The following is a 27,400-nucleotide window of genomic DNA, read 5'->3' as shown; positions in this document are numbered from 1 at the left end:
GATCACATTGCTATCTTCCTTTACTCTCTTTAAGAAATTGTATAATTAACACTCACATTTGAGGCCAAGAATCATTGTTTTTCTTTTTCTTTTTCCTTAACATTTTTATTAGTGTACAACAGTTGCATGAGGGGCTTCCTTGTGACATTTCCATGTATGCATACAGTGCACTTCAATTTAGTTCATCCTCTCCATTATTCTTTCTCTGCCCCTCCCCCCTTTTAAAATGACTTTGACAGGCTTCAATGTGCCATAGTCATACATGTATAAAAGTACATCAAACATATTCACCCACCTTTACCTTCTTTATTTACCCTCCCCTCTCATTAGTATTTTCCCCATAACAGGACCTGTTTTATATTTCTGCCCTTCATTGTTTAAGTGCCTGTTAGTTTCTATTACTGGAATGCCTTTAACAGTTATTTCCCTTTACTTTTTTTTTACAATGTTATTTGAATCAGTTTAAACAAGTAGTCTAAACTGTTCTATTAAATAGATTGGTTGAAATAGAAATGGTGGCTTTGAAGATAAAAGTGTCACCTTGGAATTATTGGCTAAATTTAAATTTCATGGTAAACTGTGGTTATGAAAATGATGCATCAAATATGGATATGGCAAATAATCTTACCAGAAGTTTCATAATCAATGATTTATCTAGAAAATTAAATGACAAAAGTGTGTTTTTTATGTAAATAAAACCGCACATTTGCTGTAAATGAAGAAAATACACATGTCTTGAACAGGAGAGTTTCAGTGGTCCAGTCTTGCAGAAGAGGTGGGCTTTCTCTACCTGGTGAACTTCTCTGGAAGAAGTCTGTCTCATTCTGGAGAGTTTTTGAGACATAGCTGATTTCCTTACAGGGAGACTCTTCCTTGGCTATCCACACATGGGAAATTGAAACTTGACCCCTATCCTCTCAACTTACACAAAATCAATTCAAAGTGGATCAAGACCTTACTATAAAACCTAAAAATCTGAAACGATCAGAGAAAAACATAGGAGAAACACTTGAAGATATTGGTGCAGGCATCAAGTTTCTAGATGGGACTCCAAAAGCCCAGGAAACAAAGCAAGAATGAACAAATGTGTCTACATCAAACTGAAAAGCTACACAGCAGAGGAAACAATCAATAGAGTGAAAAGACAACCTATAGAATGGGAGGAAATATTTCCCAACTCTTCATATGACAGGTTATGACCCAGAATATATAAAAATTTAGCAAAAAACCCACAAGTAATTCAATTGCAAATGGGCAGATGAACCAAATAGGTACTATCCAAAATAAATACAAATAGACAAGCTAGGTGTAGTGGCTGGCTTCTGTAATTCCAGCTACCCTGGAGGTAGAGACCAGGAGGATCACAACTCAAGGTAGCCCTGGCAAAAAGTTAGCAAGAACCCATCTCAATCAAGAAACCAGGTGTGATGGCATGTAACTGTAATCCCAGTTTTGTGGGAGGCTATAGATAGATGGATTGCAGTCTGAGACTGACCCCTGACAAAGCAAGAGAAACTATCTGAAAAATAACTAAGGTAAAAGCAAGGGCTGGGAGCATGGTTGAAGTGGTAGAGCCCCTGCCTAGCAAGTGAAAGCTCCCCATCAAAATTATAGTCAATAAATGTATGCAAAATGCTCAATATTCATAAACATCAGAGAAATGTAAATTAAAACTACAATGAGATACCCTTTCATGTGAGCTAGAATGGCCATTACCAAAAAACAAAAGAAATACTCATGAAGATAGGGAGAGAAATGGAACTTGTACACGGTCAGTGGAAATTTAAATTAGTACAGCCACTATGGAAGACAGTATGGAAGTTCCTCAAAAAGTGAAAACTAGGACTACCATATGATCTAGGTTTCCTGCTCCTGGGTATATGACATGAAAGAGCTGCGTTCCCATTTTATTGTGATACTGTTCACAATACCTAAGATATGGAATCAGCCTAGGTGCCCATCAACAGATGAAGTGATAAGGATGATATAGAATATACACACAATGTAATATTATTCAGCCAGAAGGAAGAATCAAATCTGCTCATATGCTAAGAAATAGATAGAACTTGAGGATATCATGTTAAATGAGATAAGCCAGATGTAGTTACCATGTTCTCTAAAAACAAAAACCAAGTCAACTCAACATGAAAGATCCTAGGATCCAAGGGTGGACAGATATGTTCAATGAATGCTATACACATCTCAGTTCATTCCATTAATGTGTACAATTAATATGTTTTAAAAGTTATAAAAATTATTATACCCTTTCCCATGTATGCTTCTCCCTTCAAAAAAGAAAAGAAGAAAGGAAAAAGTAAAGTAATTGTCTAAAATCTTATTGCTAATAAGTGACACAACCAAGAATCACACTTAACGCAGTCTGGCTTCTGAATGTCAGTTCTTCATCACTACATGGCATTGGTATGCTTCTCCCTTCAAAAAAGAAAAGAAGAAAGGAAAAAGTAAAGTAATTGTCTAAAATCTTATTGCTAATAAGTGACACAACCAAGAATCACACTTATGCAGTCTGGCTTCTGAATGTCAGTTCTTCATCACTACATGGCATTGCCCCCCAATTATCCACAATTCTCTTCACTATTTCTTAATTCTGCAAGTATTTATCAAGTAAATACCTACCTAGAAAGGTAAATAGTACCCAAGTTGGGTATTAGAAAGCAGCAAAACCTCAGATACTTAGCAAGGCAGAAAAAAATTCTCTAAAAGAAACCAGTTAATAAACATTGAATACTTAATCTCTGCAAAGCTTTGAGTGTAGTGTTGTAAGTTACCCCACTAAAGATATACTTAGTACTAAGTTTTACTTGAATTATGAATTTATAGTTATATAAGTTTTAGTGATTAAAACCTGAAGAGTTTTTCTCCTTGAATTAGAAATACCAACTAGTAAATGCTAGAAATATAAAATGTTTAACATATACATATTAGTCTAAAGGGATAAGCATTGGAAATGAAGGAGGGAGAGAAGGAATATAAAACTTCATGTTTATAGACTATCTCATAGACGTCTTATTTAAATATCAAGATATCCATGTGTGAGCTGCAGATTAATTGATATATGATAAGCAAATAAATTACTTTGTGCCTAGCATGCATTTCATGCTTTCAAAAACCACTGTAGTGATTTGGGTCTAATGTATGTGCTGTCTTATTTTTAGCTCCTTACAAAACTGATGGAGAAGCTTCATCATTTCCCTTCTATACACATAAATTCTGAACTTCTCCACTGTTTCTGCCCTCTCTGTATCATCTTAAAGATTGCATTGCCTTAGAAAGACTGATAGAGTTCACTGTTCTTTTTCCAAAAGTCATTTCATTTCTCACAGAGATTGAGATTGATGATTTTCATCTTGGCATATGAAGAGCTAGAGTGTTTCATCCTCCTTTTTTCCTCCTGAACAGTCAGAATGGCAACCTTGCTGAAGTGCGCAGAGATAGTAGTGTTAAGGAATAGAGTTAAATATTTCCTTGGTAACGGTGTGCAGGCACCACTTTATTGATTATTATCTACAACCCATTTAAATTTATTGACAAAGAAAAAGTGATCTAGATTCTGTCGCTGAAATCAATGTGTCTTGTGCTATTGTTCTCCCAAGCTGAGACTGGCCTCCTGACACTGACCCTTCAAGGACAGGGATCTGGTCTATTTATCTTTTTTCTTCCTAGCACAGTAGCTGGTAATAAGTCTTTATTGAGTGGGTGAATAAATGGATGGACAGTGGGATAGTTTGTACTGAAGATTCAGCTGACTCCCAATTAGTAAGAAACAGAGGGGATGAGGAAAATCAGCTGATTGCTGTTTGTTAGCAGCTGTACTAATATACACTGACATATGTGTTTTTCAAGAATTGTCATTCTCAGGTAGTGCACTGTACACCCAGCAGACTTATAAAAATTTAAGGAGATTCTAGTTTGTAACCCTCCAGAAGTGTTTGTTTTCTAATGGTTAATTATTTGGTATTTCACTACTCATTTTGTTATGATCTGCTTTCAGTTTGGTATTAGAAACCCCCTACCCTTGCCTAAAATTCCTCTTTATCCTTGTTTATATATGGGTTCTCAAGTATTCAAGGGAGTTCTGCCTCAAACACAGCTTCCCCTATATTTGGACTCATATCCCATGCTGTCATCATCTACCTTTCTAGGGACTTATGGCTCATTCCTGATCTCTTCTAACCGGTAACCCTTATTTTACAGCCATAGAGCCTTCTTCACTGTCTGGGCAACCTGGGTCAGCCTTCTGCCTGACGACTCCATCCCTATTTCTGAGTCTGAGATTTAGTGTGACATTAGTTTCTCCATCAAGTTCAATTCTGTCAGCCAATATACAAATGCATTTCAACTCTGAACATGATTTTAGTATAATTGAAAAATAAGTTCTTTAATTGCAAAAGCAGTGATTTAGTGATCTTTGTATTCTCAGCCAAGATTCTCAGCTAGATACCCAGTATCTAGCACATGGAAATTGCAAGAGAAGTGGTAGCTGAAGGAAAAATTATGCATTTGTCTCTATGCCCTTGGAACAACCCATTCCCATCAGAATGTTGATTGTCTTGCTGGCTAGATCCTTATCTTTCCATTTTAACTCTTCAGTGTATCTGCCCAATTTTCAACCTTGGAACAATTTGAAAAACTTGAAAGCATCACTTATTAGGTATTTACTACATCTAAGGTTCAATGTTAGGTGCTGAGATTTTTTTATTATCTCACTTTCTACAGTCCTGGTAACGTCCTTCTAAACTAGTATATATTACCAGGCTTTCTAATTGTTTATTTGCCTTTCTTTCTGACCCACTCTGAACTCCTTGATGACAAAAGTTGGAACTTAACTAATCTCATGCTCCTAACAGCAAATGCATCCCATGGTGCATGATGAGGACTCTTTAAATTTTTTTGCCTGAGTGAGCAGATGACTAATATATGACAGTGAAAGACATGTATCAAGAACTCTGATCCAAGGCAGAAATGGAAGAAATGCCAATTAACAGATTAATAACTTGTAGTTAAAAAGAGAATGGAAATGGGCATTATAGGGATGATTGTTTTCTTCGAAGTGAAAATCCAGGGCATTTCTTCAAATTTATCTATTAGGTTTAAGAACACTTTATCTATTTAAAGACCCACTAGGAAAAAGTTAATGCTGACTGATATTTGAAGGCAAAAAACAAGGCAAAAATTTTCAACCTCTGAGAATAAGCTGCAAGAAATGAAGACAACTAGTTCAGAGAAGAATTGTTGCTTTTTTTTTTTGCTTTTACTGCCTCTCCTGAGCATAAACTATTTATTTATATCTCTACAGGAACACCTGTCCCTGGTCAGCCAGCACTCATAAAAGCACTCATTGGTAGCTGAATATACATAAGAACATTGTCTATGTGGAGGCTCTTTCAGCCTGTTATGTTTCTTCTCATTAGAGTGAGATTGGTCTTGAAATTTGAGAAAATAAATCATTGCAGTAGTTCTTAGTCCTAACCAATATTTTGTAATACCCCTTTATTATCCTAAAATGAAATTCATAAGTAATATAACCTAGCTACATAAATTATTTATGTAATTATTTAAATGAAAAATAAACAGTAAATGGTTCTAACAAAATAATATGCTAAAAGACTAGGCATTACTATTCTAAAAATATAACAAAATTCTGACACAGGTACATGCCACTGCTGAGACAATACCTACTGATTTAGACTCCCACAGAGTCTAAATCAGTCTCTATAATCAGAGTCTATGCCTGTCAGAGGCATAGGTATCCAAAATGGGTTTCCATGGTAAAGTTATGGACAATAGCAGCAAACTATGGTCATTTTTGACCTGCTTAGAAAATTCAGATTATATTAAAAGCCTTAAAAGAGTTGTATGTATTTATATGTAAAACAAAGAAGTTCTAGGTTCAAGAAACTATATACAGGCCTTCCCTTCTATGAATTTCCAGTGTCATGGAATTTCCATCCATGTGATATAGCAAGATATCTGTTCATTGTGAAGGTCTTTCTTGAGCATTATAGGACACCTGGCAAGTCTGGTGCCCTTTCACAAAATGCCAACAAGTATCTACATAATCATTGGAAACCTAAACATCTCTCAGCTCGGCAGCTACCACGGTTGTCTCTAGGGGGTAAAACCAAACCTGCCAAGAACCACTGCCTTAGGGAAAGGGCTTCTAGACTTTCTGAATCCTCTCTGTTTTAGTCCTTCATCCCTTTTAAAAGTGCATAGGAAAGTAAAACCAAATAGTAACCCCCAACTAACTCAAGAAGTCCCTTTCTTACCTTCTCCCATATTTACTCCTTCCTTCTGTATTATATCCTTCAACGATAACACTTCCCAGGCTGTGGTATAACCAACCCGATTGCAGCTCTGCCTCCTCCATCAGAAAAAGAACTTCTTTTCCTGTTTTCTCATTGCCATCTCTATGACATCAAACTCCAGATTCAAGGTTAGCACAGATAAAATTTTGGCCAATTAAATAAAGGCTGGTATTACTGAACTACTAAATATTTCCTGAAAAGTCATCAAATAAAGTTTCACAATTTATAACAATTAATTTTTTATGATATAGAACAAATATGCTACATTGTTGAATTTAAAAGTTAGGTGAAGTATTTCCCAGTATATAAATTAAAAGAGAAAATTGGAAGAGAATGAGTAGAAAAATTTATATAGATGGGTTCATGTAATTTATTATGATTAAGATTGGATTTATGATTGAGAACATAATTTCAAAACTTTGGTTTAGTACATCCTAATTTTGTGTACATTGTATTCTTAAAGTTCAGCAGTTCATTAATATTTTAAGCATATTAAAATTGTTTATTGAGAACTTCATAATTTCCTTGACATATATGTGGTATACCACATATATCCTTTGATATCTCTTAGCTATATTTCTGAATAACTAGTGTGATTGGTCATCCAGCTGGTAAATCCATTCATCTATCTGTCCATCTATCCAGCCGTCCACTATCTGTATTTTGAATCTGTCTACCTCTTTTGAATATATGTTAAGCCCTGTCTTTCCCAAGCTATGCACTAGAAATCTGGGAAGAATTTGATGTGGTTTCTGCCTTTTAGAAAAATGGCATAGCTGGTGGAGTGGCTCAAGTGGTAGAGCATCTGCCTTGCAAGCATGAGGCTTCAGGTTCAAACCTTAGTATTTCCAAGAAAGAAAAAAGAAACAAATTGGATAGCTGGGAACAGTGATCTGCCTGGGCTAAGTGGATGCCATGGGTGCTGCCTCTCTTGGGACCCCTTATTTTTTCTTCATTCTGATTACTATCAGACCTTGTCTTTTGCAAATACTTTCTCCCTTTGTTTCCCAGAGGTACCAGGCTTTTGTCCAGGACCCTACCCAAAAGTAGATCAACTTGATTCTGTTCTTCCAAGGTCCTGCTATACTCATCTAAAGCAAAAAAGACCCTGCCAATACCCTCTCCCCCTAAGAAACCTCAATGCCCTGACCCAGCAGGAAGCAGTTAATGGGTTATCATCATCCCTTTTCCAAATATATATATATGTATACACACACACATATATGCATATGTATATAGATATATCAAAAGGTAGGAATGTGTTGGGGTGAACATAAGACAGCTACGTTAGGACCAGACTCCTTCCCCATCACAGGTGATTTACTAGAAACTTCCCATCAGGCCCCAAAGAATAACAAACATTGCCTCTTGCCCATCTGACCTCACCACTGCTTATCTTCCTTAGATAACCACCAGCCACCTTCCTGGTACTTCTCCATCAACCTCCTATATCTAACCCCCGTCTGTAAGTGGCAGTAGATTATAGTGTTCACTGGAGAGCCCCTCTGCAGGTTTCTTCTCTTGAATAAAACCTGTGCTTATGTTGAAAAAAAGATAAATCAAAAAAGCAGAGTTGTAAACATGAGGACACAGTGTGGTATGAGATACTACAGTTTACATTGCTGCAGAGGCATAGACAGCCTCTGATTGCCAGGGGAATCACTTTTAGAGGGTCATACAGTAGTAGACATTTACAAGTCTCTGGAGAATCATGGTGTGGCCAACGTGGACCAAACACTGCTCACATTCCTCTGCAGGACAGGATTGCTTGCCCACTGTAAGGAGGGGTGATGCACTGGCAACTTCCAGCTATGATCATTTGCAGGATCTGTCCCAGAAATGGGAGAGAGATCACACTCTTCTCAAGACAATGGCTAAGTAAGGTGGTATGGCACCACAAGGGCCTAGCCATTTTCAGCCTATGAGGCCCTCCTTTAATAGGCCCTTTGCTCTGGAGTTTCCATTAGGCTGGTAGAAACCTTGGCAGATCTGCATGGTGAGTAGGGCTTCTCTTGCCCAATCCTGCTTTGCCCTTTGTTCTTTCACAGGTGTTACTTCCCACTAAGCCTCTACATTTCCAACTCCATCTAACATCTGCTTCTGCAAAGATCCACCTGACACCACTGGGAAAGAGTGTGGTGTGAAAAAGGTATTTCAAACATAGGAAATGTCACAAGGAAGATACAAAGGCAGGCCAAGGTGGCCTGATCAGGACATAGGGTTGGGTTCAGTGTGGGAAGGTAGAGAAGATGAAACATTCTAAGCAAGATTCAAAAAGTGAGACACCTTGAGTCAATTAGATGCAGAGAGCAATTAAAAATTGTTTTAAGACAAATGGGCTAGGCGCCAGTGCTTCATACATCTATAATCCTAGCTAGTCAGGAGCAGAGGTCAGGAGGATCATGGTTCAAAGCTAGCAGAAGCAAATAGTTCAGGAGACCCTCTCTCAAAAATACCTAACACAAAGAAGGGGCTGGTGTAGTGGCTGAAGGTGTAAGCCCTGAGTTCAAACTCCAGTAACAAAAAAAAAAGGACAAATAGCACATAGCACATTTCTAGTGAAAAGAAGCAGGAGATACAGAGAAGCCCAGTGTCCAAATTTTGTCAGGTTTCTTTCTGGGATATTTTACTTGTAAATCAGTACTTACTCTCATAACTTTTTATTTCCTAATAAGATGTTTTTCTCTCTTTATGAACATAGGTTACTTAGATGGAACATGGGCACTTTATGTCCCAAACAAAGAAAGATATTTTGCTCATATTATGTAAAAGGGAGAAATGTTGTCTCCTAGCTTTTAGGCCAAATGTCACCAAATACCTTTTATCATCATCAGAGTTCAGTTCTCCTTACTCACACCTTCTGAGTTGTGTGGACCTTGGGGCCAATTTGAAGTTCTCTTTCTCTGTCTGGTCATTATCTCAATCTCCCATTTATTTAAAAATCAGTTCTGAAATGTTTTCCAATTTCTGTATATTAATCATATGGTTTGTTTCCTCATCTCACTTGGACTCATTTGTGTTGTTTACCATTTGGTGACAGGATTCACATTCATGCTTTTTTTCCTTTTTTTTGTGGACCTATGTAGACATTATTAACCTCCTTTTTAGAAATCCTTAATTAAAACATTAAATAAGACCAAGCTTCTTAAGTGTTTGCTATTAGACATTTTCCAGGAACAGGCTATGTTATTTTCTTTACCACTTAAAAACGTCTTGATTTAATGAATAGAATTTAGCAAAGCAAGGTAACATTGAAATGTGATTTTCCATGTTTTTATATTAATGTCTAATGAATAATTTCAAGGATTCAACCTCATGATCCATTTCTTCAATCCATCTACTTAATTCCAGAATCATTACCTCACTTTCTTTCCTTATGCCATTGATTTATGTTTCTTTCAAACTCCTGAGATTGGCAGTATCATTTATTTTTATATGACATACCCTGCACTGTGGAGCTGTTTCAGAAGGTGATGGTAAAATACCTGTAAAGCAGTACAGAATTGCCTACTCACCTGTGTGGATTGATACTACACCCATTGCCTTATGTCTGAGATTCTCATCATATTAGAAGAAAATGAAAGTTTGGCATTGGTCTTTCTGTGGTAAAAATGTCAGGGAATCTCTATGGTGTCAGTGGTTCTTAGACACCATGATGTGTTTGTGTTGGCAGGTACATGTAAGTGGTTAGAATTTTCCTAAAGATTGCATATTTCAAGCCCTTCAAAGTAGTTAACATCTATTGAAAATATTTTAAAGACATGAAAATTTTAGGACCCCAAAGGATGTATTCTAACATTATTTTCAGGTACTTAAAAAAGTTAGTGAACTATTTTCAAAAGAGTAGCATATCTTTTCACTCTTCAAAGGCTTTAACATCTCTTTCTTTAATTTTTCAGATATCAATTGAAGTCATTCTTTGCTCATTTTGTTGAGAGGAAAATTAAAGAACACTAGACTTAGGTGATTTGTTGGAATAATGACATTAGCCTACGTTGCATGTACCTATAAGCCAATCCCAGATTCTGTTCTGTAAATCATTCTGTTTCATGGGAATAATGTAAAGAATGGAATTTATAAGAGAGTAGCCTCATTTATTTGTGAAAAATGATGTATTTCATTCTTGATAAATTTGAGCCTTTTTCTAGGATAATATTGCCATTTTTATATTTCCAATGGCTCATTTTAAGAGAAAATATATTACACATTTTAAAAATGAGTTAAACTATTTTTACTTGTTAATGGCAATCCATTGTTATGATATTAACATTATAAAAGCCAACTATTAATCAAAAATGTAGTTTGATGAATGTAGTGTATTTTTAAATTGAAGATAGTCATTTCATTTCTTTCACAGTAAATTTGCTTTAAATATTAGTTTATTTTATATGTTGGCTTGTATTACAAATATTTCCAGTAAGCAAACACAAATCATTTTTATACTTAGCATTTAAAATGTATCTTAACTTGACCATTAAATCATCTATTTAATATTCAGTTGAAATGGGTTTTGATCCATTTTTTAAAATTAGTGGTCAGGTATTCGGGGAAACAAGCTTGCAATATATTTCTAAAACACAATTCACTTCATTTCTTGTTCTGTATATTTTGTCAGAGAACGCTTTAATGTAACAGAAATCAGATTTGGTGTGTATTTTTACACCAAATCAAATTGTGCAGGCGCCACCCTCAGCTTTCTCCAAAACATTACAGAGGATAAGATTCCACCATGAGGTGGCTTAAGAAAGCAGGGCAGCCCTGGAGGAAGTCCATGTGTAGAAAGTGCAGGATCTTTTGCTGGAAAACCACGTGTCCCATAACACCATTACACAGCTGGACTTCATCAGCAAGTTCGCTTTCCTGAGTTCTGTCTGCTCTGGAATCTTTCTGGTTATTCTGTATGTATAAATCACAAGTATAAAAGGTACTGAAAAATGAAAGGATGAAACTGTAGTACAGTGATAACTAATGGTAAAATGCCCTTGGATGCTCCATATATGACAACTGTATGAAGAGGGTGAAGAGATTCTTTATTACAATTGGCAGGTTTCTCTTCCTAGTTGTACAAAATACCATCTGACTTTTCCTGTCCTCTTCTTTCCCAATGCTTACTCTTCCGAATTCACATTATTTGAGAATGTTTTAAACATTTTTTGTTGAACTCAGGGCCTCATGCTTGCTAAGCAGGAACACTAGCACTTGAGCTGCACCTCCAGCCCTTTCTGCTTAAGTTAATTTTCTGTTAGGGTCTCCCATTTTTTTGTTTGTTCCCACCTGGATGGCAGTCTAGCTTTTTTGTTGAGATGGGGTCTTGCTAACTTTTTGCCCAAGCTGGTCTCAAACCACAATCTTCCTGATCTCTACCTCCTGAGTAGCTGGGATTACAAGTGTGAGCCATTGCACTCAACGATGAGTTTTGAAACTCTTATAAGCATCTGAACCTTTTATAAAAATGAAACAACCAACAACATATTATGTCTTATTTGTTAAGCTTATAATTATACATTTATAATCATTTATATAGCTAAACACTGAGATCAAGGACATTTCAATGAAGTATGAGATTTGAAATTAATAGACATGGATGACAGTCATAAACTTTTGATCTCAGCATCAAATTCATTTTGATAAATAGCTTTGCACACATTAAAGTGAAAAAATTCTGATTGATCCTGGAAAGCAGAGCACTTGCTTATAGAATTTTGCATGAGAAAAACTGCTTTGAACTAAACATTAAGCATATATACATAATGCCTTCTCTAATCAATGATGAACTTTATAAACTAGAAAACAGATTGATATTGGACCTGAGCAAAAACAATTATTTGGCATTATCAATCAATGTGTTATGGTTTTCAATCTTATTAATTAGTTTAAAATTTTTTATTTTACAATCACATTTCTTTAACGAGAGCTAGAATATATAGTTTGATAATAAAATTTGAATCAGACCACTGTACAGTTATCTCTGAGAATTGTTGACATTCCCTGGAATGCAGTTTTAAATCTGTCAGACAGGGTCAGCAGGACAAGAGCTTTGTCTTTTCTTCTGTACACACCTGAGCACCCTGTACAAATTTATGGCACTGTAATAAATGTTTGCCTGACTACTCCAGTTCTTTCAGTGGTTACTTTTATGCATAAAAAAAGGTTTATGTTGTGATTTGGATAACGTGAACTGTTGTCTTTTGCTCACATCATAAATCACAAACTGTATCACCACAAATGTGTCCTCACACTTCCCAGTGGTCTCCTAACATGCCGTGCCTCAATTCAGTGCCCAGCTTGTGCCAGGCAAACTGCTGACTTACACAGAGAGGCATTCCAGGAAGTCGTTGGAGCAGTCCTTTTTCAATAACACTCCCTGGCATAGACTCAGTGCAGGGCTCTTTGGCAAATGGCTATTACACTGAGGTCATGATGAGATTTCCTAGAAACACACACGATTCTTTCCACTAAAATTTCCTACTTCAAAACTTTTTGTAAAAAGGGAGATTTTCCTCCACATTCTTCATGTCATATAACCATACATAGATGTGTTTTAGTGTCCCCTTAAGGTTTGAAAGTGCTTAAGTCTCTTGGAGAAATGCTTTTTAAAAATGAAATTATTATTTTAGTCATGCCTCATTTTGTTTTAGATTTTTGGCAGAAACTATGCCGGATTTTTATGTATGTCTTCAAATGCTTGAAGTATAGGAGTACTAGATTATTGATTATCTCTGTTAATTCCATCAATCATTGGCAGTTACTAGGCAAATGGTGCCTGTAGACATACACAAAGCTATCTTGGGTGATTTCAGATGAGACTGGCCTTTCACAGTCCACTGCAGCACTACCACTTGAAGGGTCTAACAGCACATGATAAAGTTTCAGGGATGAATGGATCATTATGTCACACAGGGTGAAATTTGGGTGTAGAGTTGTCAGAGTTCTCAGTTCCAGTTTGGACTACACACTGACTCCAGCTGCTGGCTCCTACTCCTTGATTTTTCTGTTCACAGGCATTTGATACTTAATTGATTTTGAACATCTTTTGGGGAGTGCAAAGGGTGCTTGAGATTGGTTTAGTACTTGGTGTATGGGTGGTATCAGGTAAAAGGACACATAGGACCATTGATCATTTGAAGGTCCTTGTTTCTAAGCCCTTTGTTTCTTGCCCAGAAACCTGAGGCTCAGAGAGACCTGGTAACTTGCTTAAGGTCTCACAGTTAGTTAACACATGAGACAATATTCAACCTGGCCCTTTCCGCTTTTTTTTGGTCGGGGGGATGGCTTGGTATTCCTCATTTAATATATTTTCTAATCTCTCTGGGTATTCTTTTTAATAATTCTTTTCAGTATTATGTTTTGTCTTTGCAGAGGCTAATGAACCATACACTAAAATATTTGGAAAGCAGAAGACATTCCTGTAAATCCCACTTGATGGGCTATGAGGCTCTAGGTTTAGACAAAATATAAAAGGAGAGTGCTTTTCTTTACCCCCTCCTTCTCAGGCTTTCATCTTGTTCCAGCTCTTAAACCTGGCACTTTTTTTTATTAGCCTTCTATAAGATCAAAGGACATGGTAATAAATCATAGCTCAGAAGCCATGTCTTTGATTAACTGAGATAAAATGGACCAAGACATTTTATTTTGATGGACTGATATAGAATTTGGAATCATGCAGGTAAATGGATAGTTAACATGCCCATTCAGTCTTTTTCTCTCAAATATCAAATATCTTAAATGAGCTTTGGAGAGGTGCTGGACCACATTCAATTTGCAATCAAATCTTTAATGAGATTTTTTTCATTACAGGAATTCTTCATCACTGATGAAAATGAAAGCCAAAAAATTATGAGTCATGCACTGACCAAACTTCTTGAGTAAAGGAGGAAAATATGCTTCTGAATAGCCTGGGTCTTTCAAGTAGCATTCTAGTCTTTTGGAAGGAACAGTGACTCTTTTCAAGGTCAGATGAACAGTGGTGATTCCTAGAGACAGCCAAGTCTTAGAGTTCTATAGCAAAGTTTCCCCATCCCCTATAACTATATTCTGTTTAACTTACATAGTACTTTACAGAAAACAACAAAAAACAACTGTCAGCAGTTCATTTTACTATCAACAGCTCACCAACTGTTCATCTTCCTGAGATCCCAGGGGCTCTGTGAAAGATGCTAACAGCTGGGAGTCCTTTTAAGTGTGATTATCTTGAAAGATGTAGGTGAGCATACACTGGCTGACTTGCCCCAGACAAACACACTTCAACATACAGTCCTTTATACACAGTCTAGGTGAGGATTTGACACCTGATAAACTGTAACACAATGCCATAAAGGCTATTGTAGAGGTATAAGTAGAGTACAATCATGGAGAAGAGGAATAGTTTTATATGCCATACTGTAGGTATTAGAAAGTTTTCACATATTAAGTTAGATATAGCTTAATATGGTAGATGGACTCCATATGGAAGGCGGTAGAATAGGGAAACCAGTTCTCTCACTGGGTCCCAAAGATGTCTTCTTCCAGTCCTGCATAAGTTGTTGGCTGTTAGTTTCACCCTTTGAGAAAATAGAGTAAGCTAAGTGATTGCACAGACTTAACATAAGTAATTAAATATCTCTGTGTAATGGCACTAACTGCATCTGTTAAGATGCACAGGTTTACATTAATCCAATTAGGGGTTCAATACTTGAGTTCAACTTATTTTCCCATTCTCCAACTATAGAGGCAACCCTGAAATGCAGTATGCCTTACACACATTATCTAATTTAATTTTTGTTGAATGCTGTTTTATTGGCATGTGTTAATTGGACAAATTAATGGGTTAGATTGTGACATTTTCATGCATGTACATAATGTACTTTGATCATCTTTTCCCTCCTTATCTAGGAATTATTATATTCATTTTACAGACAAGGATACTGAGTGCCTCTTCCCTCCTACAATACATGACCTGTTTGCATTAAAAAATACAGAAGCTAAGGTTGTGCTGTTTAGGTAGTGATGTTTTAAGACTTTTAACCTATAGGTTGATTTTTTTTAACCTGATAATACAGTTGAATTAGGGATTATACAGGGTTCTCACAAATAGGGATGTTTGTGTTAGTCATTAAAACTTTATTTGCAGAACAATCACAATTTTCTTTCAGTGACAGAGCATGTAGCAAATAGTATTGATCATATCCTAACACATAAAGTGTCAGGACCCAGATGTAAAGCTTCTTCTTGGCATACTGTTGAAACTGGCCATGAATCATTTCTCATGAACATCAAAGATTAAGTCCACATTGACATATGAAAGTCCTTACTCACTTGGAAGTTTTCAAATATAATTAGTAGCAATTTTTCTGCTGAGTTTGGAACATATGATACCCTAGTACTTATGTGAAAACAAATCTACTCCTCCGTTCCTTACTTTGCTTTTCGAAATATTTATTATTAAAGTATATAATATATATATAGTATATACACATGTATGAATATATAAATTTTCACTGTATTTGTATGTCTTGTGTTTAACTTTCAGAAATCTGTTTGAATACATCCTAGGGCAGTGTCTGTTGAAATATTTTCTCACTTGGCACACGCATTGTTCACCCATACCTAGGACCACTGCCAAAAACACCTATGAATTCCACCCCCACCCCCAAATATATTTTCCCATGTGTAACTACAGAGAAAATATGTAGGATATCTTCTAAGGAAGATAATTTGGTAATTTGTTTTATAGAAGAAGGAGGAGAAAAAATCTAGGATGATAAGAAGGTTTGGACTCCGTGTCATTTGTTATAGAAATTATATAATGAAAGAAATATTTCAAAGTTAATATGTAAACACTAAAGTGCTTTCTTTAGAACTTTTTTTAGAAGAGATATTTTTATTACCATATAATAACTGTACAAAATAATGAACTTCATTGTGATATTTTGAAAAATGTATATAGATTACTTTGCATTTGCCCCCTCTTCTTATCCATAATTATCTCCCCTCCATCCTCCTCCTGCTCCCCTTTCTATTCCCTAATAGCCCCTCTTTTACTTTCACTTCTTGTTTTGTTTTGTTTTGGGGCTGTTAGGTTCTCACAATATTTGTCTTTCTGAGTCTGGCTTATTTCACTTAACTTGATGACCTCCAGGTCCATCCACTTTCCTGCAAAGGACATGATTTTGTTCTTCTTAATGGGTGAAAAATATTCTATCGTGTATATGTATTTATATACCACATTTTCTTTATCCATTCATCAATTGATAGGCACTTAGGCTGATTCCATATCCTTGGTTCTTGTGAACAGTGCTGTGATAAATGTAGGTGAACAGATATCTTTAATGTGTGCTGTGTTTGATTCCTTCAGGTTATGTCCAGGTGTGGTAGCAGGATCATATGATAGTACTATTTTTGTTTTACCTCCATACTGATTTTCATAGTTGCTAGAATAATTTTTGCAAGCCAACAATAGTACATAGGGTTCTTTTTCCCTTATATCCTCATCCGCATTTATTGGTTTTTGCTTTCTGAATGATAGCCATTTGTACTTGGGAGAGATGGAATCTCAGTGCAGTTTTGATTTGCATTTTCCTGATGGCTAAAGTCGTTAAGGATATTTTCATGTATTTATTGACCATTTTGAAAAGTGTCTATTTAGTTCAATTGCCCATTTATTGATTTGATTATTTGTTCTTTTTGTGTTCGCTTGTTTGAGATCTTTATAGATAATCCACTGTCAGATGAATGGCTGGCAAATATTTTCTAGGAAAAGTCTTGAGAAAATTAAGTGCTTTAGAGATAGTTGCATTGGAAAAAAACCCTAAAGTTATATCATGTATATCTCTATTTTGATATACATGTGTGTATATATGTATATACATAAGTTATATATATATATAAAGAGTTTCTTCACAATTTGAGAAATCTGGGTGCCACACATAATTGAGGAACATAAATTTAATGAAATGGAAGATTTTATCTATTTTATTCATTCTATTTTCCTCATACCTAGGACAAAGTCTGTCAATATTAGACTATAACTAATTACTTGTTGAATGAATGTCTAAATTGATGTGAAAAGAAAGTTTGCTAGGCACCCAAAGAATGAATATCTTTGTCTATGCCTGAGCATAGCCATGTATAGAAATAATCATTTCATTCCATTTCTATCTCAGTGTAAATTATTCGCATCAGTAGCACTACTTATTGTAAAACTTTAAGTCAGATTTGTATTTTTAATTGTCTCTTAAAATATCTTCAGGAGTATTACTTTCTTTTATAAAACTACAATGAATATTGCCTTAAATATAGAAGATTCCCTGCTACAATTTAAGAGATATGAACCAAAAAAATACAGAAGTGAGTAAATCTTTTACAGGAGATCATCAAATTTTCAATCCGGGGAGGTCTCTATAATCTATGCATTCATTATAAAGGACCAAATAGTTTCTGCTAACTTTCACAAGCATCTGTTCAATATTCTGGAACATATGAATCAACTAAAGATATAAGACAAATATAAAAACCAGGACATAAATAAATAGAAAGTTCAAGTGAAACAATTGATGTTAAAGTTGATAAGGAGTTAAAATTATGAGCAAGAGTTACAAGAAGAAATTCATCAAATGACATTTGTAATAAGGAAATGACCAAAATGAATCAGAAAAATCCTGGCCTCTAAATACATGCAGGATTGGACCCCAACATTATTAGGATATTGGAAAAGAAAGGATATATGTTATATGAATAAGTATATGCCATTTTGAATTTAAATCAAATGTGGACAACGCATGTGGCATTTTCTTCTGCCTAATGACTGTTACAAAATTGGTCATGCATCTTAGAAGTGATGACATCTTGGAGTAAAGGAAATATACACACAGTCACATACATATTTAAGGGGTTTCATTTGGGCAAGAGGAGGGACCTGGTATAGAGGAACAAAAGCAAATCTGTAGATAATTGAATGTGACAAAAATCAGACAATCAACATTTGCTATCAGAGTTGAGTGGCATGGCTATGGCTGAGGGATAGAATTTCCTGATTGAAATTTTTGCTACTTACCTCTTCCCAATCCCAACTGTAAGAATGTTGACATTCAATATAACATGAACAGCCAGGCATGCTGGTTCACACCTGCAATCCCAGCTTCTTAGGAGTTAGAGATTTGGAGGATTAGGGTTAAGGGACAACCAGGGCAAAAAGTTAGTGAGACTCTATCTGAAAAACAAACTAAAGCAAAAAAGATTGAATATGTGTGGCTCAAGTGATAGAGCACTCTGTCAGAGAGAGACAGAGAAACATAGTAATTCTTTCCTTTAGTTTGACTTCCAATTAAGATAGAAATTTGTATTTTGTGAAAAATTTTTTTATTTGTGATAAAATTCTTCAGGAAGAGAACCCTAATTGCTGCTGGATGATGACTTTCTTTGAAGGTCAGGTGCCTTTCCAGATGAACAGTCACTGGAGAACAGCATGGAGAGTGACAAAGATGGGTATCTTTTACCAAAGAATCAGTCAGTCACTGGCTGCAAGCCACCCTCGAGGAAGTGTGTGCCTTCCACTAATCATACAACAATGCAAATAAAAACCACAAAAATACCACTTCACATCCATTAGAATATCTATTACCAAAAAGACAAAAACAAGTGCTGGGAGGATATGGAAGAAAATAGAACCCTGACATGCTGTTGGTGAGAAAGTAAGTTAGTACAGCCATTGTAAAAAGCAAATTTCAAAAAAATTAAAAATAGAGCTACCATATGATCCATTAATCCTACTACTATATATGTATCAAAAGACAATGAAATCAGTATGTCAAAGATACATCTTCACACCATTAGCTATGCAGCATTATCCATAATAGCCCAGATAAGGACTCAACTGTGTCCACCAGTGGATAAATGGATGAAGAAAATGCGATATATACACACAATTCAGCCTTAAAAAAGAAGGAAATCCTTTCATTTGCAATGACATGCGTGAGCCTGGAGGATATTATGCTAAGTGAAATAAGACAGGCACTGCATAATGTCTCTTTAAAACGTGGAATCTAAAAAGATAGAAGTCATAGAAATATAGAGTGGAATTGTGATTCTTAGGCTGTAGGCTGGGGGTTGAAAGATGGAGGAGATCATGGTCAAAGGATATGAAATTTTAGTTAGATAGGAGAAATAAATTCTAGAGATCTTTTGTACAATGTGATAACTGTACCTAATAGCAATGTACTGTGTGCTTGAAAATTGCTAAGAGATATTATATGAGGAAATGTATGTTTTAAACTCAATGTAACCATCCCACAATGTGTTTGTTTTTGAAAGCATCATATTGTGCCAATAAACATATAGAGCTTTTTTGTCATGGTTAAAATAAATTAATTTTAAAAAGTACTGGAAAAAGTGTATTGCAAACACTTTTTATTCTATGACAATGTAAGTCTTGGTTCTATACTTAATAACTGTGTTTTAGCTACTAGACCTCCACTTCTCAGGGTACCTATCTGATGCTCCCTTCTCCCACAGCTTTGTCCACTACCTTTCAGAGAGCCTGTACCTACAGAGCAGATACATGAGCAGATGGTCATATAACTCTCTGACTCTGCTCATCCCCAATATTACCAGTGATGGTGGTGACTCGAGTCAAAATGAAAATTTTCTGTTTCAGGTATTGGAAGCTGAGACTGTAGCGCCTCAATATAGTTTCTACTTGATGTAGACCAGAATGAGTATATAAAGACAGGCATGGACTGGCTGTATTTGATTCAAAACCTTAGACCAGTCTGCAGAGAAAGGAACAGATCATAAGGGAAAGAAAACTTTCACCTTGTTTAATGTTTTCCATGAACTCATGCCTAAATGCCTTGAATTCTTTCATTTTTCCTAATTACCCTCAGACAAATTTGTTAGTAAAACATTATCTTACGGTCCTAATATATATTATTAAAATTTTCTTCTAGCCTTTGTTCTAAACTGCAAAAGACCACAGAAAGTTGTAAGTATCAATGGTGTGTTCAAGTTATATATAATTATAATCTAAGTCTTCTTTGATAGAAGCTAAGAGTTCACCTCATTAGAAATAATATCCCTACACATAAAGTTCTGTGATGTTTGAGTGAAAAGGTCTATAGTCTTGCTCAGGATGATTACAAGTGCTATTACAGTAGAAAGTGATGGGAGACTTTCCAAAACTGTGATGTTGATGAATGACTGCAGAAAGTGGGAATGTTTAGCCTTAAAAAATAAATATCTTAGCATGGGAGACCGGATTAGAGACTACCCTAGTAAAAATGAGGAACACTTTAGTGTTTTTCCAGAAGCCAGAATACAGAACATTGGTAGACATATGGGAAAATAGGTTTTTATACAGTACTTAAGAAAAAACATTCACACTCAGTCTGTTGAGTGATGGAACAGCCTACCTCATTAATTCCCTGTCATTGTTGTTCAAACAGTGTCTTATTATAAAGTCAAAGCTACTGTTTGGGGCATTAGATTGCTTATAAAACCCCTATTTTCCACTCCCGAGACATTGATATCACTATCCTGAATGTTTTAAGGGTCATCAAAAATAAAAGATTTGGTACTCAAGGATTATGTTTTAAAGCTGCTACTTTCACACATGCAAACATATGTGGTTTACCTATTAAGTGGTTAAAAAAAGTTTCTACGTTTAATATAAAAATTTTAGGTCACCATCTTTTAAAAAAATCAGATCTTCATTGGACAATGTTTAAGTAGAGCTTACTTAAAATAAATTTAGAAGAAAATGCGTATAATCCAATCATGTTTGTGATATCCTGAATTAATCAGTAGTTTCCTGTTGCTATTTAAGGAGGCTATGTTTATGTTTAGAATAATGAATGACTGATGTTAAAAATAAAACTCAATAGAATGGAGGGATATTGAATTTAACATAATTCCAATAAAACTTGGAAGTAATTGTTTTTATCTGTAAGGTATAAATTTTGGTTTAAATAATTTAAAGCTATTTATTATAAATTTAGCTATTAATTTGAATTAAATATTAATTATATATACTAGACTTTTTTTCAGAAAATCATCATAATAATACACTTTTATTTACATAATTCCAGGGCTCCTATTCCCATAGAGATAGGTTAGGTACATAAGAATGTGATTATATTCTACACTTTGGTCCAATTGCAATTTCTATTTTGGTGTAGGTTTGCTAACATCAGTGATGTTCTTTATCACTTAGAAGATTGATTCTATAAACTGAACAAGAAAATTAGTCTCATCTCCCCAGGTCACAGCACATACTGACGATGATGCAGAGATTGTTCAGCCACATTAGAGAACTTAGTCCCTTTGATAAACAGATCTTTTGCTCATTGTTTCTTAGGAGAGAATTGGGGAAAGTGCCTCTTGGAACTTCTTGATACTGAACCCATCAATTAACTGACAACACCCACATATTCTTCCTCCACCCCCAAATATGTGGTTTGAACAGAATATTACACAGTCTGGGCAGTATCAAAAAAATCTATACTCATTTCTTGATTCCAAATGTGAAGGTCCCCCTTAAACCAAACGGACTCCTGGAAGGATTTATAGGGAAAATATAATGAGATAGATTTTCCAACATGTGTTGGACACACAGCTCACATAAACCTTTGGGAAGCTCTTTGTAGATTTATACCAGGTGGTGGAGGAGAATTCTCCTTGCTGCTGAGTGCAACTCTCCTGCTTCTGAGTTATGTCGGGTACATAGGAATCACTCCCAGATTGTCTCCTGGGACTACACACATTGCCTTTAAATCCTCAATTTGACACTTTTCTGCATGGTTATTAGAGCTTTAAAGAAATGTATCAGGACTCTCAGCCGGCTTAGGGAAAGCGATTTTCCCCTGGACTATCACCCCTGCAAGACAGTATTGGTGGAGATGTTTTAGTAACCATTCTTTTCTTGTGTTCGGGGAACATTTCATGAGTATAAATTTCACAATATATTAGAGTTCCTAGAAATGAGAAAAGAAGAGGGGAGGCTTTTAGCTATTTATTTGTAAAGTAGTTCAAAGTGAATTTGTGTTACTTTTTTAAAATTTGGTTTGAGGGTAACATTTTCTTCTGGTTGTCTTTTCTTATCTCTTGATTCATTCTTAATCTCTTTCATACTACCCTATCATTGGCCTATTCTTTTGTGGCTTCATAAGTGAGCTTTCTGTGCTGGTGATTTTCTGAGCACACTGGCTACATGCTGGTGATACCTTATTTACATTGCTCCTTCCTCTACTCTACCTCCCCCTGGCACCTCAATCTAGAAATCAAACTCACCTCTCACTGCCACCCCTTGCTTTCCAACTGTAAATCTTTCCAGTACCCAGTCTCAGCAGATAATGCTGATCTTTTAAATCAGTTACCAAATTCTCCTAATTTTCCTTCTGATAAATCTCAAATGTATCGATTCTCTCCAACCCAAACAGGGTATATAGTGGCTAAAGGCACTTGTGCCGAGCTAATATTTCCCTAGACTTGAATCCCAGATTTGCCATTGCTATAGTTTGGAACTTAAGTGTTCCCCAGAGGTCCAAGTGATAGTCTTGCTGTTCAGAGTGGTGCTATTCAGTTGGTGGAAACTTTAATAAGTAGGTCCTAGTAGGAAGTCCACTGAGGCATACACTGAAGGTACAGTGGGACCCTAGCCCCTTCCTTTTCCACTCTTTTGCTTTACTTCATCACATGCCATCATGTCCTGCCTTAAAACAAGTCCAAAAGTAAGGGGTCCAAGTGACCACAGACTGAAACCTCCAAACCTGTGAGTCAAAATAAATTCTTTCCTTTTATAAGTTGATTGTCTCAAATATGTATTATGTAGCAACAAATAGCCAACCACGCGGCCATATACATGATCTTAAATAAGTAATTAACTTATGAGCCACTATCTTTTTAAATCAGTAATAATAACAATAGCTACTGAATTAATGCTATATTAAGTAATAAATGAAATAATGCAGTAGAAGTGCTCAGCAGAGTTTGGCTCAGTAAGAATCCTTGACCTACTGGATTACCTCTTCTGCTGCAGAGCCTTCTAACTTTGCTTCCTGGGGTTCCAAGTCAAATCCACCTATTCTCCACACTGCAGTGGGACATAGCTTTCCAAAATAAAATCCTAATTAGAGCATTCTTTCTCTTAAAACTCCTAAGTTACTACTAAATAGTCTTGAGATAAAAGTCAAATTCCTTTTTTGGAAAGAATAGAGGCCATCATAATTATACCATGCAAGTGAAATTGGGAATTAGCATGGCCTCAATGGAGAGCATGTTGGCAAAATCTACCAACATGCTAAATGTTAATACCCCCGACTCAAAAATTATATTTCTTCAACTTCAACATATACGCACATGATTAAAATGATGTAGGAACAGGTTTATCCTTTACAGTATTACTTATAAGAGAAAAAGATCAGAAATCCTTAATAGTCCATCAGCAGGTGGCCAGTAATATAAACCATGATATGTGTATATAATAGAGTACCTGGTGGTTTCCAGAAGATATTAGAAGATGTGGTTCAATATCTAAACTATATGGTCAAAAAAAGCAATGCACAGTATATTTTATTCTTTTAGATATTGACCTAGAGATGCTTATAAATATTAGTAAATTCTTCCACATTTAATACCTCTGGAAGGGTACACAAGGTGTCCTCCTTCCTTCAAAAACAAAACAAAATAAATAAAAACAGGTGCCAGGAGAGAGGACATAAGGGAGACTTTTTAATTGTTCAAAGTTTTCATACATTTTTTCCATGCACATGTGTTCAAAATATAAATTATTAAAAGGAGAAACAAATTTCCTGCTGTTAGTTTGAAAAGAAATTCTTAAAATGGACCTCTTGTCTTTGCCTCTTGAGCTTTCTAAACCAGCTGCCTGTGGTTTCCGAGTGCTTTCTTCCTCATGTGGTTCCCTTGCTGGGACACTGTCCAGCCTTCCCTTCTTTGGGCCGAGATTATACTTGTGAAGTTTTTAGTTCCCCAAAGCCTACTCTGGGCATGTAGGATTAAGCCAAATGTTTTTTTACCTCTAAACACTATAGTACAGAGCACTTCTCTGCACTTAAAAAAATTTCCTGCTCGCCATGGCTCACCTGCATTAGAATCACCTGGAGTACATGTTAGACAGGTATACATCCCTAGATATGTTGACTCAGAATCTGAGTTATGGCCCTCCCTCAGAATGTTCATTTTAGAATGGTTTTTCTGCATACTTAGCCTACTGTTGCACTTACCAGTTTTCTGTCTGTCTCTCCCACTAAGCTATCAGCAAGACCTGTGTCTTCACTATTATATGTACTTAGCACTGTGACAGGAAAACAGGGGTGTTTAGTAAATGTTGAAGGAATAGATACCATTCTCCTTGACAAGTCTCTGGATAGGCCAGCAAATATTGTTCTTATAATGAGCAATGTGGATACTGATGCTAAAAACAGCCAAATGACTTATGTCCGTATGAAAATTTAGACCCAGAACCCAGAATCAAAGGCAATTCTCCTTGTTCTTTTGCCAGCATTCTAATTTTAGAGCAATGTAGTTTCCCTCAAGATAACTTCTTAAAGTTGGCTTTGAAATTCAGGTATTTTAAACTTAGGAAAGGAAATAAAACATTAGCATGCCCGCCAGGTAATATGCATGATATCTTTAGAGGAGGTTCTAAGATATGAGAGCATAATACACAACTAGGAATTTTAGACTAACAGATACAAAAGGTTTTAAATGTAGAAGTTTAAATTGTAAGGAACCTGACATTTCAGGTTTATATTCCTAGTTGTGTATAATTCTTCCCCATATAAATTTGGTCCCTAAATAAATTATCATATTGGGCAATTCTAGCCATGCCAAGATGATAACCATTAGACACCTTGTTTATTAAATTCTGTTGTCGATAAAGGTGACAGAAATAAATTAATGACTGTTGTAACAGCTGAGCTTTCTTGGTTACAAGAAAAATACCTTGACATATTTTTTGACTCTGTGATTGGTCTACCTTTCAAGGGTATAAATTAATCTTCAGAAGATCTTAAAGAATATCTTCCCTGGACACTTCACTTATACATCAAGTTGGCCATGTTAGCAATCTAATCACAAACCTGTAATTCAGTGAACAACAATTTCTTATTGTGAACAGCATAGCAGCTTTTACTATCATTTAGGTCAGCCCAAGATTGCTGATGCACCGTATGTTTCAGGCCAGGGATGATGGATGGCGAGCTCTGACGCCCATCCCTAAGTGATTGGAAAGATTGAAGACACACAGTTCACTTAAGCTTGCTTACTATTACATCAAGTAATCAGTGTGATAGGCAAGCCCAGACTCTCTATGTCATCCTACCAACTTTCTGCAGGAACAGTATTTCACATTAAAAATAAAAATAAAATCTGAAGAATGGTGTTCCAGCTGACATTCCTATTGCCAGATTAATCATTTAGCAAACAGCTTTGCCTCAAACTTGGAGGGTGGTGGTAGTGTGGGGGAGTATTAATGATCATTTTTTAAAACAATACCTTTTTTTAAACAGACAGATCTTGCTTGTGTTTATTTTAACAACTCAAAGTATGTGTCACTGAAGTTGTACAAATGTAAGATGCAAATTTCACTTCTTTTAAACTTTACTTAGGCCAGGAATAAAGACTGTTGAAAAATTTTCTTATTTTGTGCCTAATTTCTCTTTAATAAATTAGTCTACTTGCTAACTTTAAAAATTATAAAGCTCCAAAGATGTGATTTGGTCCAAACTGATTTGTGTAAATACCATTCTCTCAATCAATGTGACCAACATCCAACACAGATAATTAAGGATATATTCTTAACTATCATTCTTTTATGTGGGAAATTTCTTTCCAAAAGTGAGAGAAAACAAAGTGGATATCCAAAATTGTCAGTTTTGCACTAAGCACATAAATCACTGAGATAAATTCCACAAAATCCCCTTGCTTTTATTGTTTCAGACACTGTAATTTATAACTTCAAGCAAAACATTTCATGGAATAATTAAATATATCTTGATACGATTTAAGTTACTTAGGGAAGAGAAAACATAGAAGATCTTAAAATTGTTCATCATTGCTCATTTATTTTCTAAGCAATGTCATAATATAAGCTTCTTTGACTTTTAGAATACTTACATTGCCTCTCATCAGACACCAAGTCTAATTTTTGCTTTATAGAGAAAAGAATGCTCAAGTCCATTTATCTCTTGGGAAACATTTACAGGAGGGGATAGAAAATCACTCCTTACTTGAATTTTTCCGTTCTAATTAACACAATTTATATATCATTATCTTTCTCTTTCTTCTTCCCTGTTTTATACACACCTAGCTTTTCTATTTGCATAAATGATTTGAGGAAGCTTATACTGAAGATGGGTAACATAATAGCATCCATTACAATTAATCTGCCCTACTGATTCTTAAATCCTGGTTCTGGTCCCTGGACCACAGCCTTAACATCACCTGGGAATTTCTTAGAAATACAAATTCTTGGGTCCACATCCAAGACCTACTGAATCAGCAACCTGTGGTTTAACAATCCAGTTGATTCTAATTGATACAAATGTGTGAAATTAACTTATCGTTCTAGAATCCAAACCAAAGCTAGAACTAAGAACTAAGTAGAATGTATGTGTCAAGAGGTAGCAATAAAGAGAAAACTAATCCATAGTTTAAGAAAAGCTACAAAAAATTCAATATACAAAGTAGTCCTGAATCTGAATATAGCAAAGACTTAAGATTATAGGCTCTATGACCAAACACAGTTGGTTTTGGATGTTCTGCTACTAATGAGGTGTTTGACGTGGCTCAATGTATTTTACCCCTCTTAGTCTCAGTTTGCTTACATGTAAAGTGGGAAAAATAATACTGCTCTGAGTATTAATAAGACAGTATATAGAAAAGAACTTACTGCAGGGACTAGCATGAGGTGTATATACATTAATTTTAACTTATCTTTTGCTCTTAATATAAAATGATAATGGTATTTACCTAAAAATATCCTGTTGACTAATTGAGCTGTCCTAGATACAGACACTATGTCACCCAGCTTTGACTGGAATGGAAGCCTCATCCCTGGATACACATTTGAATCATTTAGG

General features: G+C 35.6%; 1 protein-coding gene across 13 annotated transcripts in view; it reads left to right on the top strand.

Annotated features, from left to right (window-relative positions):
- Wdr72 (WD repeat domain 72) overlaps positions 1–27,400 on the top strand; it is a 238,977-nt gene that overhangs the window by 160,557 nt on the left and 51,020 nt on the right. For 5 of the 13 annotated variants that reach the window (XR_012445489.1, XM_074065982.1, XM_074065980.1 and 2 more), the window contains one exon: positions 20,252–20,286. The exons of the other annotated variants lie outside the window; for them this stretch is intronic. Coding sequence is in view for 4 of the 5 variants with exons in the window: in XM_074065982.1 (XP_073922083.1) it covers positions 20,252–20,286 (35 nt within the window). In the remaining variant the exon portion in view is untranslated. The remainder of the gene's footprint in view (positions 1–20,251; positions 20,287–27,400) is intronic. 13 annotated transcript variants of the gene reach the window in all.

This window comes from Castor canadensis, chromosome 2, assembly GCF_047511655.1.
Source record: "Castor canadensis chromosome 2, mCasCan1.hap1v2, whole genome shotgun sequence".
NCBI classification, from domain to species: Eukaryota; Metazoa; Chordata; class Mammalia; order Rodentia; family Castoridae; genus Castor; species Castor canadensis.
The sequence above is the reverse complement of the archived record's forward strand: the minus strand, read 5'-3'. Positions and strand labels throughout refer to the sequence as shown.